Below are 17869 nucleotides of genomic sequence, written 5' to 3' on the forward strand. Positions count from 1 at the left end.
AAAGGGTCTCACTAAGTAGCTGAGGCTGTCCTCGAACCGTGATCCTCCTGTCTCAGCCTCCCGAGTGCTGGGATTACATGCCAGGCTGTGTCATCCCTCTTGACTTCAGGTGGCAGAGCTGGCGCTGCAACCCCGTGGCCTGTGATACTGACACCTCCGTGGGAGTCTGGGGCTCGTGCCCAGGATGGTGGAGACCAGAGACCCCGGGCAGCTGCGTCTGCTCAACCTGGAGCTCCTGAGGCAGCTGTGGGACGGGCAGGATGCCGTGCGGCGGTCAGTAGCCAAGGCAGTCTCAGAGGTGGGTGCCTGCCTTGTGGTCCCCAGGGGGCAAGGAAGGGGCTTCCTAACCCCCGGGCAGGATCCAGGGCCCCAGGGTCATCTTGCCCAACATGTCCATTTCATTGATGATGCAAAATGGAGGCCTTGGAGCCGGGCATGGTGGCACACACTTGTAATTCCAGTAGTTGGGAGGATGAGACGGGAGGATCGCAGGTTCGAGGACAGTCTCAGCAAGTAGTGAGACTCAGCAACCTAGAGAGACCCTGTTTCATAAAAATAAAATAAGGTTAGGGGTGTAGCTTGGAGCTAGAATGCCCCTAGGTTCAATTCTCAGTACCAAAAAACAACAACAAAAACATCGCTGAGGCCAGGACGGGCCGAGGACCTCGGCCTAGGGGCCGGCGTAGGTGCTGGGGCTGAGACCCCCCCTCGGGTGACCAGGCCCGCCTTTTCCAGTCCAGCCTAGACTCGGGCAGCAGCTACGACTCAGAGACCAAGTTGGCCCTGGGAACCTCCGCGGTCTCCTCCAGAGCCTCCCGCACCCAGGACCCACTGGACGTCCCCCGAGGTGACCCCCGTAAGGCCTGGCACAGCAACGCTGCCTCCAGGGCCGCTTCTCACCCACCTGCCGAGAGTCAACACCCGGAGTCCCCGGGCCCACCGAGGCCCCGCTCAGCACCCGCCCTGGCCTCCGCAGGCCTGAAGGAGCCGGCGCGGCCCCATCTAGGGCCCCAGGAGGCCCCGGCCCCAAGGTCCACCCTGGCTCCGCAAAGCAAGCCGGCCAAGGTAACGAGGGGGAGCGGCGTCCGCTGATGGGTCTTCCTTGAGCCTCAGTTTCCCTGTCTGACAGATGTGCTTCTGAGCAGTATCCCTTGCGGCGTGCGAGGCTTCCAGGAGATTCCAGTAGTTGTGTCTGGTGCAGCCTAAATGTCTGATACATGTTTGCTTTGGAAAGAAGGTGACGGGTCCTCTTGTATAAATGAGAAGACTGAGGCTTGGAGCCCAGATTTGTTCAAAGCCGCACTAAAAGCCGAGTGTGGTGACACACGCCTGTAATCTCCACACTAAGGAGGCTGAGACAGGAGGATTGCAGGTTCAAGGCCAGCCTCAGCAACTTAGCGAGAGCCTCTGCAACTTAGTGAGACCCTATTTTAAAATAAAAAAGAAAGCCGGGCATGGTGGCGCACGCTTGTCATCCCCGCGTTTGGGAGGCGGAGATAGGAGGATCGCGCAGGTTCGAAGCCAGCCGCGCGCGCTGGCTTAGGAGACCCTGTTTCAAAAATATAAAATAGGTCTGGGAGTGTAGCCCGGAGGAAGAAGGGCTTCCAGGAACCCCAGTACCACCAAAAAAAAAAAAAAAAAAACCAACCAAACAAACAAAAAATAAAATAAAAAAGAAAGAGGGCTGGGGGTGTAGCTCAGAGGTAGAATGCCCCTGGGTTAAACCTCCAGTACAAAAACAACAACAAAGAAGCCACACATAAGGTAGGGCCAGATGTCGCCCAGCTCTGAGCCCGGCCCAGGTCAGGGTGGAAGACACTGTCCCTCTGCTTGCTCCAAGCGGGAGCTGCTGCAGGCTTAGCCCTTGGCCCTCTTGGTCTCCGTCCTCAGCACAGAGTGACCTTCTGCCAGGAGTCCACCATGCCTGAGAGCATCTGGCGCTTCCGGCCGTACCTGGGCTACGACTGGATTGCAGGTAGTGCCCGCCCCTGCACGTCTGCCCCGGGAGCGGGAGGTGAGGTCCTGGCTTGTCTCTTGTGGGCTCGAGCACCGAGGCGGTGCATCTGTTTAAGGAATGAGGGCGTCACAGCTGCCGTAGTTTTGAGCATCTATTAATGTATTTGCTTATTTGGGGTCCTGTGGATTTTATTCTGAAACAGGGTTGCTGAGGGCCTCCCTTATCTTGCTGCGGCTGGTCTCAAACCTGTGATCTTCCTGTCTCAGCCTCCCAAATACTAGGATTACAGGTGTGAGACACTGCACCTGACTTGAGCATTTATTAAGTGCCAGGCCTTGCACGACTCTGCCTGGAACATTTCTCCTCCCAGCCCTCCCCTCAGCAATTTCACTGGCCTCTTGGTCTTCCTCTGACCTCTTTTGCTTCATTACTGCCCATTTTGGGAATGTGTTTAAAAACATATGTATAAATACATTCATGTATATATAAATAAATATACATGTGCATATATATGTGTGTGTGAATATATATGTGTATATATATATACACACATTATATATATAATAAATATATATATATATATATATATATATATATATATATATAATAAAAAACCAGGCTGGGGGTATAGCTCAGAGGTACAATACCCCTGAGTTCCATCATCTGTACTACAGAAAATAAATAAATTAAAAAAAATATAAAATAAAGGGCTGGGAGTATAGCTCAGAAGTAGAATGCCCCTGCCTTCAACCCCCAGTGACCCGCACGCTCAGGCGCAGTCTGGTCCCAGCCTGCGCAGGCCACCCTTTGGCCTGCAGGAGGCGCAGCAGGCCGGGCACTTGCTGGCACCAGGGCTGCCTGTCCTGAGCCTCTGCCCGTGGGCCCTGGCGGCCTCTGGCCTGCCCGCCTCACTCCCCATCTCTGCCCCCCAGGGGCCCTGGACAGCAGCTCCCCGGTCACCAGCAAGCCCGAGGACTTCTTTTCAACGCTGCAGCGGTTCCGGGAATCCAACAAGGCGGAGTGCATTTTCGCTGGTCCCGAGTGAGCAGACACAGGCGGGCAGCGAGGACAGCCCCCGGGGTCTCCGCAGAGCAACCATGGCCTGCTCAACCCCTCTCGCCCTCACAGACCGCGGCTCCCTGGCCTGCACGAGGGCGACGGCGACCTGGAGGAAGACCACGAATGTATGTGAGCGCGCCCAGCCTCCGCCGCCCTGGCTCAAAGCCCCTCCGGCTGGATCTGGGGCCCCTGGGGAGGCCCTGAGTTGTCGGGGTCTCCGGGAGGGACGCTGGGGTCGGTCAGCTGGGGAGCAGCCCTGGGAGGGGTGTGGGGAGCTGCGGCCTGGCCTCGGGATCAGGGCTTGCTTTTTAGATTATTTTTTTGTACTTGGGGTTGAACCCAGAGGTGTCGACCTCTGAACTAGACCCCCAGCCCTTTTTCTTTTTCATTTTGAAACAGGGTCTTGCTGTCTTACTGACAGTCTTGCTAAGTTGCTGAGGCGGGTCTCCAAACCTGTGATCCTCCTGTCTCAGCCTCCCAGGTACTGGGATTCAGGTGTGCACCTGCACCTGGCTCAGGGGTTGCTTTAATGACACCTTCCCCAGCAGCCTCCAGAGCTGGCCAGGTCCTGCTGGGCTCCTTGCCAACCTAAGAGCCTCTGGGGGCACATTCCTCTCCCTTTGGGGGCTCCAGGCTCTGAGACAAAAAGGGCCTGGGAGGGAAGAGGTGTGGACCTGCTTTCCAGAGGGGTGGCGGGCCCCTGTGGCTGGGGACAGCCAGGGACCGGGCATCCAGGTTCCCTGTCTCAGAGGGCACTGCTGCCCCCCCTGGACCTCACAGGTGTGTACTGTTACCGCGTCAACCGGCGCCTCTTTCCGGTGCCCGTGGATCCTGGCGTCCCCTGCCGCCTGTGTGGGACACCCCGGGACCAGGAGGGCCCTGTGACCCGGCTAGAGCCTGCGCAGGTGAGGTGAGTGGCCAGGGCATCGGGATCTCCACGCAGCCTGGGGGCAGAGCCTGGCTCCTGCCTGTTTTGGGGTGCCGATTTGGGCCTGCAGCGTCCTCACTGCACCCCTGCACAGGGTGAGCATCCCATTCTCTGTCCTGGATCCCCCGCACCAGTACCATATCCATCGGCGGAAGAGCTTCGATGCCTCCGACACGCTGGCCCTGCCCCGGGTGAGCAGCCCCGGGGGCCGGATGGGACTTGGGTGGGACCAGAGCAGGACCCCAGAGCAAGGCTGGGCTTGGGGAGTCAGGCCTCCGGGTCACCCAGGCTGGGCTCAGTCCCTGGGCAGGCACAGCGCCTGTCCACCACGGCTCCCAGGATGGCTGCCCGCGCCTGGCACGACCCGAGTGCACCCCATCTCCTGAGCTGGTATGCCGCCTGCGTGGCCCTCGGGAGGATGGCCTCGCGGAGCCTCTGGAGCCCACGCTTGTGGGAGACAGAGTGGAGCGGGGCGCTTTGGTGGGGGAGCCGGGATTGGAATCCGCACTTCCTTAGGCACCTTTCCTGGTTTCCGACTAGGATGGCGGCCCCGTCTGCAGCGTGGCTGTACGACAGGGAGGGCAGTTCAGGGGTGCTCATGGAGAGCCCCACCCTGAGAATGCTCTGTCTACGCTCTGTCCTCCCATCTCTGCCCTGGGGTCCTGGGGTAGCATCAGGGATAGGAAAGGGGAGGCCAGGGTGATCAGTGAGGTGTGGCCCCTCCCCGGGAGGCGGGGAGCCGGACCCCAGGCCTTTAACCCCTTGCTCCCCACAGCACTGTCTGCTGGGCTGGGACATCCTCCCTCCTAAGTCTGAGAAAAGCCCAGCCCCCAGGAGTCTGGACCTCTGGTCCTCGGTCTGCGAGGCCCAGCGCCGGACGCTGTCCGCCACCAGCCCTTCCTGCCTGGTATGTCCACCCTGTGTCACCACCTGGGTGCCCGTGGGAGGGAGAGGTGCCTTGGAGCAGCTTGGGGACTGCAGAGTCCCTCAGGTGGCAGGGATGGGGTGTGCGGGGTGTCCCCCTGACCCTGATTAAGATCAGGAGGGGCTGAGGCTAGGCCTGGTGGTGGCCCTCCTGACACTCCCGGTCGCCCCCCCAGGCCTTGCCGGCTCAGGCCCCACCCCCTACTCCTGTCTGGTCAGAAGCCCAGCTCGCCCGGCCCCAGGTCTCACAGCAGAGCCCCAAGGACGGACCCTGGAGAGGACAGCGCCCTTGCCAACACTGCTAGCCTCGCCACCCTCGCGGGGCCCCCCTCCCAAGATACAGAAGGCCCCGCTAGCCTCACCACCCTTGCGGTGGCCCCCAAAACATGGAAGACCCCACTGGCCCCGGCAGAGGGGCTCGGGTCCACTCTTCCAGGTGGGACCCATTCTCCCAGGTGTGGCAGGGCCCAGGCCTGTCTCCTTCCTGGGGTCCAGAGAGCAGGACTGCAGGGTGGAGGGCCAGGGGGCTCCATGACAGGCTGCTAATAAAGCTTACTGCTCTGAGCTCTTCCTCTTCCCCGTCTGCCCGCCTGCCGTGCTAGTGCACCCCTCACCATCCGTGTGGCCCTATCTGTAGATCCCAGCCCTCGTTAGATGTCTCCTTGCAAGACAGGTGGGGTTAGGGTCCGCAAGACTGCCCAGGGCTGAAGGTCTGTGTGCAAAGCCCTCCCCAAGCCAGCTGTGGTGGCGTATGCTAATAAATAATCGCAGTAAGCCAGGCGTGGTGGCGCACGCTTGTAATCCCAGTCCCAGCATTCGGGAGGCTGAGACCTGGAGGATCGCGGTTCGCGGACAGCCTCAGCTACTTAGTGAGGCCCTTTGCAACTCAGTGAGACCCGGTTTCAAAATAAAGAATAAAAAATAGGGCAGGGGGTGTAGCTCAGAGGTCAAATGCCCCTGGGTTCCATCCCCAGACCTGCAAAAATAAAAAATAAAAAAAAAAAATAAAATCCCAGTACTTGGGAGGCTGAGACTGGAAGATCGCAGGTTCATGGACAGCCTAGCTATTTAGTGAGGCCCTCTGTAACTTTTTTTTTTTTTTGCGGGTCTAGGGCTGGAACCCAGAGGCATTTGACCTCTGAGCTACACCCCCTGCCCATTTTTTTTTTTTTTTTTTGAAACAGGATCTCACTGAGTTGTGAAGGGCCTCACTATTTAGCTGAGGCTGTCCGCGAACCGTGATCCTCCTGTCTCAGCCTCCCGAATGCTGGGATTACAAGCGTGCGCCACCACGCCCGGCTCCCTCTGTAACTTAATGAGAACCTGCTTAAAATAAAGAATAGAAAAAATTAGGGCTGGGGGTGTAACTTGGATGTTGCGGTTTGGGGAAACTGTCCCCAGGCACCCCTGTTAGGGTCCCGGACACAATTTCCCTCAAAACACAAAAAGATAAAAAGCGCGGGTTCTTGTCCTGAGCTAAGGATAAATACACATTAGCCTGGACTCTTGCTGAAAATTTAAAGAAGTTTATTAAAAAGATAGAAATACAGAAGACAGTTACAGCCCCAGGCCATTCAAGAGTGGAATGCGAACTCTTGTTCGAAAGATACAATGCGTGGACCATTCTTAGAGTCAGCCCGACCAGACTGCGGCAGGTCCTCTGATTTGTAGATGTGCCACCCTATCTAACCCAGGTGTCCTGCTCTCGGTCTCCGCCCTCCCCTGAGGCAGGGGGGCAGCTCTTTCTGGGCACAGACCCCCCCCACCTTTTGTTACACTCCAAGATGTGTTAAGTTGCTCCTCCGGAATCTGGGATTTCCTCCCATCCTTGAGGAACCTCTTTAGAAATGTAAAAAGGCCCTTTTCCCTGAAGCTCCTGGCTTTCTTTACTACCAAAGATATAGTTTAAAATTGGAAATTTTAAACTGGGTTCAATGCCCAGTAAATTAAAAAAAAAAAAAAAAAAAAAGCTGTCTCCAGGAGGGCCTCCGCTGAGCTGTGGGTAGGGTCAAGTAAGGGAACCTCCCCTTATTGGTGTGTCTCAAACTGGGCTCCATCATAGAAGGCTCTCTTGGGGTCTCTGTGCCAGGCGGCCCCACATACCCAGCTCCAGCCTGGTCCTGGAGGCTGTGGCTGATCCAGACACCCAGGAGGGACAGATAGGAAAACTGCGGGCTGCCAGTGGGGAGGAGGCAAGCTGCAGGACCCATGTCTCCAGGGGATTCAAAAGCAGCACCCTAGCCAGGCGTGGTGGCACACGCCTAAAATCCCAGTACTCGGGAGGCTGAGATAGGAGGATCGAAGGCTCCAGGCCAGCTTCTGCAACTTAGACGGTTTCAAAATACATAAAATAGGGCTGTGGGTATAGCTCAAAGGCGGGATAGCCCTGGGTTCCATCCCCAGTCCCACATGCACACACACAAACACACACACACACGAATCCACGTCCACGCAGCAGCACCCTGTGTCTCCTCCGTCTTGTGTATGTATTAGGTTGAACAATATGAAATTCCTGAGTTTGTAGAAAAAAATGAAATAAATGGAGACAGCAAATCCTGGGGGAGACAGACACTTATTCTGAAGTTTCTCAGCTTGGAGGGGGCACGCGCCTCTGGGCTGTGTTGTCCCGTGACTACTTGTGAAGCTGTGAAAGCCCTTTTCCCATTGTTCACACCCCATGCGTTAGGATAAGCTGGGTGGTGCTGCAGTAACAAGTCGGCACTCCAGGTCTCTGGCTTAAAGAGAGAAAGGCTTGTCTCTTGTCCACTGGCTTAGAAGTGGTTCTTGGCTAGAGACAGTCACGCGGGTCCCTGGCAGCAGGGGTTTAGGATGCGGCTGGAGCCCTTGGGACGTTTGCGAGTGTGGTCCTCGTGTTCTAGTCTGGGTTCCAGCACTGGTTCATGCAGAGGTGGGATGCAAAGCTCCCAGGCCCTGCTTTTCATTAACAAGAGTCAATGCAAGTTCTTTTGTTTTATCCTTCCATGGTGGGGATGAAACCCAGGGCCTCCCACCTGCTGGACAAAGGCTCTACTACTGAGCTCGCCCCCCTATTTTTGTGGTACTGGGAATTGAGCCCAAGAGCATTCTACCTCTGAGCCACACCCCCAGCCCTTACTTTCGGTTTTAGACACAGGGTCTTGTGAGGTTGCAGAGGCTTTCACTAAGTTGTTGAGCCTGGTCTCCAGCCTGTTAGAGCCCAGCTCCTCTTTTTTTTTTTTCTTCCATATTGGGGATTGAACCCAGTTCAGGGGCATTCTACCTGAGCTATGTGCCCAGCCCTTGTTTTTCTTTTTTTAATTTTGAAACAGTCTTACTAAATTGCCGAGAGTCTTGCTAATTTGCCAAGGCTGGTCTCTAACCTGTGATCCTCCCGTCTCAGCTTCCCAAGTACTGAGATTATAGGTGTGTGTCACCATGCCCAGCTGAAGACCAGATCCTCGATGGCTCTGTGACACCTCCACCATTCACCCATTCATCCATCTATCCATTTTCCATCCATCCACGCATCCATTTATACATCTATTTGTCCACCCACTCACCCACCCACCCACCCCACGTCTGGAGCTGCCATGTGCCAGGCATCGTCCTAGGCTCTGGAAATGGCTGTGAACTCGGCAATAACAGCAATGGGAACAGGCCCCAGGGCATGTGGCTTCCACGCAGGTTGGTGAGACACAGACTGAAACAAGCCAGAGGCGGAAACTCAGATGGCAGAGCGCTCTGGGACGCAGAGCAGAGCGGGTTTGTCTAGGCTTCGCCCCGTCCCTGTCCCACAGCGCGCCCGCCTGCCTGCCTGCCCGCGCCTTCCCAGGTGAGGCTCAGGGTTCTGGTTCTTCTCTCTTCTTTCCTCCCTACCTCCGTCTTTTCTTTCTCTCTCTCTTTCTTTCTCTCTCCTTCCTTCCTTCCTTCCTTCCTTCCTTCCTTCCTTCCTTCCTTCCTTCCTTCCTTTCTTCTTTCCTTCCTTCCTTCCACGCTGGAGATGAAACCCAGGGGTGTGCATGCTACAAGCTCTCTACCGCGGAGTTAACCCCATGGCGCCCGCATTTCTTCCTTGTAAGCCCGCGGGCTCCTCCAGCCTCAGGGTCTTCTTTCATCCAGCCTCCTGCGTCTTCCCAAAGCTTTCCCTTCCTCCCACCCAACTCCGCATCTCGGCTTGCATGTCCGCCCCTCAGAGGCCCTATCCCGCCATCCCTCGGAGCCAGGCCTGCGGCCCCCTTGTTCTGCTCCTCCTGCCCCCTTCTGCACCTGACAGCGGGGTCTTTGAGGGCGGGAACCGAGCCCGTGACCCTGGGGCCGAGTACAGTACGGGCACAGCCTGTGATTGATGGTTCAGTAGGTAGGTTGAATGCCCGGTGGCCCGGGCCAAGTGCTTGGCCCTGGGGGTTGGGCGATACCTGCCCCAACTCCTCTGTCATGGAGGCAAAGTGGGCATGGCTCAGAAAATAGAAAACACTGGATTTTCCAGAATTATTTCCCAATGTGCCTTTTGAATGTAATGATCTGATGTTCTGAGAATTTATCCGTTTTTTTTTTTGTCTGTTTGGTACTGTGGATTGAACCCAGGGGCATTCACCTCCAAGCTACATCCCAGCCCCCCCTTTTTAGTTTCGAAACAGGGTCTCCCTGAGTTGCTGAGGGCCTCACTAAGTTACCGAGGCTGGTCTTGAACCTGCAGTCTCCTGTCTGAGCCTTCTAAGCACATGTGCCACGATGTGCCTGGCTAGCTTATATCATTTGGGTACAAAAGTTGCCTTGGCTCTGGGCTTGCTGTGAGCTTTTCAGCTCCAGTAGGGGGGATACTTCAGAAGCTTGACCAGCGGAGGACCCGAGGATGCCTCAGGGACCCCAGCTTTGCCTCTTCCTGATGGCATGACCTTGGGCACATCAGGTAATGCCCCATAGCTGGGATTCATCGTGTCTAAAAGGATAATGCGGACCAGAGGTGAATGAGGTCAACACGCAGGACCTGCAAGCTGGCTGACCCAGAAGAACCGACACGGGCGGGCGCTCCTCCACCCGCGACGGGGCCACGTCCAGATGCGCCTGCTTGGGGCTGAGGATGTTGTAAGTTTGCGCAGGTATTGAAAAACTGCTAACTGCCAATAAAATATAAAAAGCAGTCAATAAAGCTGGGCACGGTGGCGCACGCTGGTAACCCCAGTTTTTTGGAGGCTGAGACAGGAGGATCGCGGTTTGCGGACAGCTTCAGCTACTTAGGCCCTCTGCAACTCTGAGACCCTGTTTCAAGATAAAGAATAAAGCTGGGCGTACTGGCGCAGCCTTGTAACCCCAGCATTCGGGAGGCTGAGACAGGAGGATCGCGGTTTGCAGACAGCCTCAGCTATTACTCAGGCCCTTTGCAACTCAGTGAGACCCTGTTTCAAAATAAAGACTAAAAAACAGGGCTGGGGGTGTAGCTCAGAGGTAGAATGCTCCTGGGTTCCATCCCCAGTACCAAAGTAAAATAAAGAATAAAAATAGGGTGGGGATGTAGTTCGGAGGTAGAAGGCCCCTGGGTTCCATCCCCAGTACCACACACACACACACACACACACACACACACACACACAGAGGCAGTCAAGAGTCTGGGTGGCGCATAGGCGCTCAGGCAGGGAGAGGCAGCGGCTTTGCTGTTACATTCCAGAATCCCCCTTCTTTCTCTTTCTGCTCATTGTCCTAGTATTAACCCCTAGTGAGAATGTAAAGGCAATTAAAGCCTTTGGCCTTAGCAACTAAAGCCTGTGGCCCTACTAATATAGAAACAATTTAAAACTCTTAAGATCCCAGAGACTTAGATGTCAACCACTAAGCCAAGCATGGGGAGGGAATGGGGTGGGGATCGGGTAGGGGCTAATTGGGTGATGTGTGCATATATGTCTACAAAAGTTTTTTTTTTTTTTATCCCATTATGATGTATGAATACAGTGCACCAAAAAAAAATTAAAAAAAAAAGGGTTGGGCGTGGTGGTGCACGCTTATAATCCCTGTGCTTGGGAGGCGGAGACAGGAGGATCGCGCAGGTTCGAAGCCAGCCGCGTGCGCTGGCTTAGGAGACCCTGTTTGCAAATAAAAATGTAAAAATAGGTCTGGGAGTGTAGCCCGGAGGTAGAAGGGCTTCCAGGAACCCCAGTACCACCAAAAAAAAAAAAAAAAAGACCCCAGAGACTCAGCCTGGTACTTTTTAGAGCCGTAAAGGTAGCAAGAGCCCTGTGCCTCACTCTTAGGGATTGCACACAGCTGCACTGGTTGTAATCAGTACCTCTGTTTTCCTTCTGTTCTTTGGGAACTGGCCTTGGTATGGGAAATGCAAATGCTGTGTGTTTCAAAATTAAAATAGGGCTGGGGGTGTAGCTCAGAGATAGAATGGTTTGGGGTTCAATCCCTAGTAACACGCACACACACACACACACACACACACACACACACACACGGGCTTGAGAGTATAGCTCAGAGGTCAAATTCCCCTGGGTTCAATAACCAGGGCTCCCCAAATAAGTTGGAGACTCTTTGTAAAAGGTAAGACGTCAAGATTGTCATCAGCTCCTCCTGTCCCCTGCCGCTCCCTGTCACAAGATCAGCGTCAGCATGATCCGGGGCAGATGGACCCCCTGACCTCTGTCCACACCTCCCGGGAAGATGAGGGGTCAGTAAGCACGGTGGCTCGCCATTTCTTTTCTTTTGTCTTTTTGCAGTACTGGAGATTGGACCCCAGAGGCACTCTACTACTGAGCTGGCCTCAAGCCTGCGATCCTCCTGCCTCAGCCTCCAGGCAGCTGGGATGCCTGGCATGCACCTTGGTGCCCGGCAGCCACTTCATTAATGGCCTTTGCACCTGCTCCTTGGGGGCCCGTGTCCAGCAGAAGCACAGGCAGCATCTTCCACCAGCTTGCTGAGCTGAAGACTTGGCCGCCAGGAAGGGAGGTGGACTGCGAGTGACCAGGGCCTTCCCCATGGCCACTGCCTGGGTGCTGGGGGTGGTCAGCCGACGTGCAGGAAGCCAGGAGGGGAAGCCCAGGCCTCTGTGGCCGGCGAGGGGGGCCTGAGGTTGGCCCCAGTCTCGGGGTGTCTGGCGGTGGCTTAGGTGGCCTCTGGGGGCATCCCCCTGCCGTGGCACTGAGCAGGGCCCTGACCACTGGTGTTTCAGGCCTTCTTCCTCTGTGGCTAAAGGTGCCCTGGCTTCTCTTCTTGTCCAAAGTCGAACAGCCTCACAGACTCAACAGAAACCCCTCCGCCTCCCTGGAGCCTGCTGTTAGCAAGACTCCCGGCTCCCAAGGCCACGTGGCTGGGCTCGCGGGCCAGGGCTGGGGACCCGGAGAGGCTCAGCCCGTGAGGAGAGGGTGGGCTTCCAGGACTTTCCACTTTGGGGATCTGGTGTGTGTGTGTGTGTGTGTGAAATCCTTCCTGTCCCTAGGTCTGGGGGATACAGAGAACCCCAGCCAAGAGGGAGACCCAGATACCCTCTTCCCTCTTCTCAACAAATTCTGACCAACTCCCCAGCTCCTCTGGGGGCAGCAGCTCCTCTTGTGGAGCACTGGCCTGGGAGTCCATATCCACTCCTGCCTCCTGAGCCTCGGTTTCCTCCTCTGTAGAATGGGGGTTTCACTACTACCCAAAGCTACCTGCACAGAGGATCTGGACAAATGCTTAATGCAGCTCCCACCCTCAGCAATTGCAAAATCAATTTGAGGGATCAGCTGGGCATGGGGGGTGGTGTGCTCCTGTGATCTTGGTACTGGGGAGGCTGAGACAGGAGGATCCCAGCTTCACAGCCAAGCCCAGCAACTTAGTGAGGGACTGTATTAAGCACTGCTGAAGGGGACCACCCTTGTGCTGAACGTGTTGGGGTGAGTTCTCGGCTCAGGAACTCGGGGTCTGCAGGGTCCTTGGCTAACGTGATGGAAAAGAATTTCAGAACGCTCCAGTTAGAGACACGGACAGAGGTTTATTGGGGGAAAAGAGGAGGAAATACACATTCAAGAGAATGCGGGCCCCTCAAGATGAGGAAGGCATTTGGGGGAGTTCAGGGTTCTCTTCTTATAGGGGACTTTCGTGCGGGGTGGGCTAGAGAAGGTATGTGAGGGTGAGCTCAGTCCGAGAGTCCCAAGGCGGTTCATGGTGGGCAGGTGGTCTGCCTGGCAGCCTTAGGGTGGAGCTCAGTCCAGTAGTCCCGAGGCGCTTCCTGGTGGTCTGTGGTCTGGTCAGCCTTAGAGTGGATGATCTTGGGTTGATTGGGGTCCTCATTAGTTGATTGACAGATAAGCTGGGATACCGTAAATTATAGGTTTTCTTAGAAATATTGTTAACTCTAGGATCTACAGGTTTCCCAAGAATTTATGGGACAGTCAGGCCTGGGAAAGAGAACGGGTTTGCGGACTAGAGGCAGAAGCACTTCAGCTCCAGGTTCTTATATCAAAGTTATATTTTTACTTTTCCTTCCTGTCTGTCTCCTTTCTACCTACATATTTCTTCTATCCTACATCAAACTGTCCACACTCACACATTTGCACACATGCCTCCACACACCTTCCTGCCCCTCACACTCCTGCACCCTCGCACGTGCACGCGCACACACACTCTCTCACACGCACGTGCTGTGGGGGCCCCGCCGGTGTCCCTGAGGCCCGGGGCTTAGTCATTTCCTAGCCGCGGGCTGCGCCTCTTTTACAGAAGCAGACGCAGGCTTCTCTCGAGCCGAGGCCTCTCAGTTTCAATCAGTCCGCTTCTCATTCTGACTGGGAAGGCCTGTTTCTCTCCATATCTCTCTCTCTCTCTCCCTCTCTCTCTCTTGTGGTTTTCACATCGCCAGCGGCCGGCCGTAGCTCAAACCCCAGGCCACCGAGCCGCCACCTGCCCCACCGAACCGTCCACTTGGGCTGGCCGAGGCCCAGGACTTCCCTGCTCACCAGAACGAGAAGTGACGTCACCATGGCGGGGGTGGGGGAGGATGGGGACAGACTCCAAGAGCACCCGCCTGTCAATCAAACTCAGAACTGCTTACGCAGAGAAGTCTCCCGGGCAAGCCCGGAGCCCTGCGGGTGCGGGGCAGGGGACCAGCTGGCCACAGAGCTTCCCTGGGGATGCTGGCACCTGCGCACCCCGATGTGTGGCCTCTCCCCTTCCTGCCAGCAGCTTCAGTGGTCTCCCAGCAGCGGGCATTCACACCCCCTTCCCGCAGCTGTGTGGGGACTCAGCGCAAGTGGGGGGCTTTACCTGCTGGAGGGGTGAATCACTAATGCACCCCTGTCGCAAAAGATGGTGACTCAGAGCCACACAGCCGGCAGGTCGTTGGGTCCAGAAAGCCCTAGAATCAGCCCAGGGATGCAGGGCGAGCAGGGTCCACTGCCCTGAGACCTCGCCCACCAAGCCCCTTCCTTGTCGCCAGGTTAGCCTGGCATGTCCAGGGACAGGCCTGGAGGAGCTGTGTTATTCATGGGAACGCGGTTTTAGCGTGTGTGTGTGTGTGTGTGTGTGTGTGTGTGTGTGTGTGTGTTGCTGGGTGTGGAGTTCAGGGCCCTGTGCACTCTACCACTGAGCTGCACCCCAGAGCTTCTTTTCTGATGCCAATTTGGACAAAACGTCTCTCAATAGAATTTCTTATCCATAAAACAGCCTTTTTGCCGGGCATGGTGGCACACGCTTATAATCTCAGCATTCAGGAGGCTGAGGCAGGAGGATCGCAGTTCACTGACAGCCTCAGCTACTACTTAGTGAAGCCCTTTGCAACTCAGTGAGACCCTGTTTCCAAATAAAGACTAAAAAATAGGCCTAGGGGTGTAGCTCAGAGGTGGAATGCCCCTGGGTTCTGAAAAAAAGGGGTATTTTTTTATATTAAGGATTGAACCCAGCTACACAATAGGGCTGGGGGTGTAGCTCAGTGGCAGAATGCCCTTGGGTCCAATCCCAAGTAATGCAAGAAAAAAAAAAAAAGAATAAAATAAAATAAAAAAGGGCTGGGGGCTGGGTGTTTCAAAATAAAAATAAAATTGGGCTGGGGGTATAGCTCAGAGATAGAACAGCCTTAGGTTACAAACCAGAGTGCCAAAAAAGAAATAAAAAGAAACCAAAAAGGGCTGGGGGTTTCTTTCAGAGGTAGAATGCCTAGGTTCAATCTGCGGTATGAATAAAAAATCTTTATTAGGTGCACACCTGTAATCCCCGCACTTGGGAGGCTGAGACAGAAGGATCGCACAGGTTCGAAGCCAGCCTCAGCTACTGAGTGAGGCTCTCAGCAACTTAGTGAGACCCTGTTTCCAAATAAAGTATAAAATAGGTCTGGGGTATAGCCCAGAGGTAGAAAGTCCCTGGGTTCCATCTCTAGTAACACACACACACACACACACACATACACATCTTTATTGTGCTAAGCACTAGAAAATAGGGCAATGGGAAATGGGCCCCAGTCCCCGCTGGCCTTCTGCAGGTGTGCTGAGGCCCCAGGGCCTGGGGGAGCCCGGCCGTGTCCAGGCAGCTGGACAGTTCTGTGCTTGGGCTTCGGAGGCCCAGAAGGCCTGGATTGTGCGGGGAAAGCAGCAGCTCCTTCTGCTCTTTTGGTGAGACCTGGCTGCATGGCCACACGTCTAGGAGAGGCCTGTCTTTGTAGTGGTTGGGGAGGAGCCCTGGAGGCTTCCTGCGCCCAGTTCGGCGTCGAGCACGCCGCCTTTCACCTCCGCAGGCCTCTGAAGTGGCTGTCAGTGTCATCCGCTTTTGACAGATGAGAAAACCGAGCCTGAGGTTACCTGGCTCGCTCCAAGGCCTTCAGCTGTGGCTCTAGCCGAGGGGATTCGAATCCCATCTGTCTGCCTTTTCCAAATGCTTTATTATTTTTTTGGAACCTGGGATGGAACCCAGGGCATTCTGCCTCCAAGCTACACCTTCAGCCTTATTTTATTTTGAAACGAGATCTAAGTTGCTGAGGGCCTTGCTACGTTGCTGAGGCTGGCCTCAAACCTGTAATCCTCCTATCTCAGCCTCCCAAGTACTGGGATTACAGCTATGCACCAGCACGTCCTGTTGCCTTTTTTTTTTTTTGGTACTGGGGATGGAATCCAGGGGCGTTCTACCTCCAACCTCCGAGCTACACCCTCAGCCTTATTTATTTATTTATTTAGGTGGTACTGGGGTTCCTGGAAGCCCTTCTACCTCTGGGCTACAATCCCAGACCTATTTTATATTTTGAAACAGGGTCTCTTAAGCCAGCGCGGCTGGCTTCGAGCCTGCGCGATCCTCCTGTCTCTGCCTCCCAAGAGCAGGGATTACAAGCGTGCCCACCACGCACGCCCAGCTTCTCAGTCTTATTTTTTTCTTCTTTATATTGAAATAGGGTCTCACTGAGTTGCAAAGGGCCTAAGCAGCCGAAGCTGTCCGAAAACCGCGATCCTCCTGTCTCAGCCTCCCGAATGCTGGATGATAAGCGTGCGATACCATGCCTGGCTGCTTTTTTTTTTCCCCTAATACTTGCAGAGGGACTCCAGACATTGGAGGAGAGACCTCAGCGGAGCCAGGGAGATGGTCCAAGGGAAGGGAGGGTAAGACCGAGGTTCGCCAACAGCAGTACTACCATTGACTGTGTGTATATGTGTGATTATGCCAATGTCCGTGTCAGTACTCAGTACTGGAGAGGGGAAGATGGGGGGCTGGGGACCGACCGCTGTGTGCAGGCATGTCACTGAGAACATGATTTACACTGTGATGTGGGACTAGGATGCACCGATAACAGCACATTATAAAAAATACCGATACTTCCTGATACCTTCAATTCCATCATCATCATTATTATTAATTATTATTATTATTATTATTATTAATTTGCAGTTCTGAGGATGGAACCCAGGGGCAGTCTACCTCCAAGCTACACCCCTAGCCCTATTTTTTTAATTCTTTATTTTGAAACAGGGTCTCATTAAGTCGGGCGTGGTGGCGCACGCTTGTAATTCTAGTACCTGGGAGGCTGAAACAGGAGGATCGCGCAGGTTCGAAGCCAGCCTCAGCTACTTAGTGAGGCTCTCAGCAACTTGGTGAGACCCTGTGTCCCGATAAAAAATATAGAATGGGGCTGGGAGTGTAGCCCGGAGGTACAAAGCCCCTGGGTTCCATTCCCAGTACAAATAAATAAATAAATAAATAAATAAATAAATATAAATGAAACAGGGTCTCTCTGATTTGCAAAGGGCCTCACTAAGTAGCTGAGGTTGGCTGCAAACCTGCGATCCTCCTGTCTCAGCCTCCCGAGTGCAAATGCTGGGATTACAAGCGTCGCCACCACACCTGGTTCTAATTACATTTTATTGGTGCTTTTTTTTTGTGGCACTGGGGGTAGAACCCAGGGGCTTTTCTACCTCCGGGCTATACTCCCAGACCTATTTTATATTTTATTTGGAAACAGGGTCTCACTAAGTTGCTGAGAGCCTCACTAAGTAGCTGAGGCTGGCTTCGAACCTGTGCGATCCTCCTGTCTCAGCCTCCCAAGCGTAGGGATTACAAGCATGCGCCACCACGCCACGCCCGGCTTCCAATTACATTTTATTGGTGCAAGCTTTTATTTTTAAACTTGAATCATTAATGACATGAAAAAGATTTTCTGTGTTGCTTATTGGATCTGAGGGGGGCGGGGCGGGAGGTGGAAACCAGTACCAGCTGCTCTGAGGAGCCCCACCTGGGGCTTTGCAGCTGGGTGTGCTCCCTGTGCAGGGGCCCCCCAGGGTGGGGGGACTGACCTGGTCATTCTGAAATTGGGGCCCCTCCCGGGAAGGGTGCAGGCCGAGTGAGCTGCCAGACACACTCAGAGCCAGGGCCTGAGATGACTCACACATCGCTATTTCTTACCCATCGCCTTTTCTCGGTCTGATTGGGCTGTTTGAAGGCCGAGCCTCCTTTCTCAGTGCTGAGTTAGCAGCCTGGACCGTCCTGCCCATTGCCCAGCTCTGGTCTCATCCGGGCTCTCTGCCCTTGTCCTCAGCACGCCGGGCCCCATGGAGGTCTCTTCCCAGCAGCCCCGGCCTCCA

General features: G+C 54.9%; 1 protein-coding gene across 1 annotated transcript; it reads left to right on the plus strand.

Annotated features, from left to right (window-relative positions):
* Positions 1 to 184: 184 nt before the first annotated feature.
* Positions 185 to 9193, plus strand: MIIP (migration and invasion inhibitory protein; the record flags this gene model as incomplete). The annotated part of the gene is made up of 11 exons (XM_080691288.1): positions 185 to 298; positions 736 to 856; positions 977 to 1065; positions 1891 to 1975; positions 2890 to 2998; positions 3086 to 3141; positions 3797 to 3926; positions 4039 to 4135; positions 4720 to 4851; positions 5045 to 5110; positions 9041 to 9193. 11 exons carry the CDS (start codon positions 185 to 187, stop codon positions 9191 to 9193), a joined length of 1152 nt encoding a protein of 383 aa, XP_080547414.1.
* Between the last annotated feature and the right edge of the window lie 8676 nt (positions 9194 to 17869).

This window comes from Muscardinus avellanarius (assembly GCF_963383645.1).
Source record: "Muscardinus avellanarius genome assembly, chromosome: 3".
In the NCBI taxonomy this organism is placed as follows: Eukaryota; Metazoa; Chordata; class Mammalia; order Rodentia; family Gliridae; genus Muscardinus; species Muscardinus avellanarius.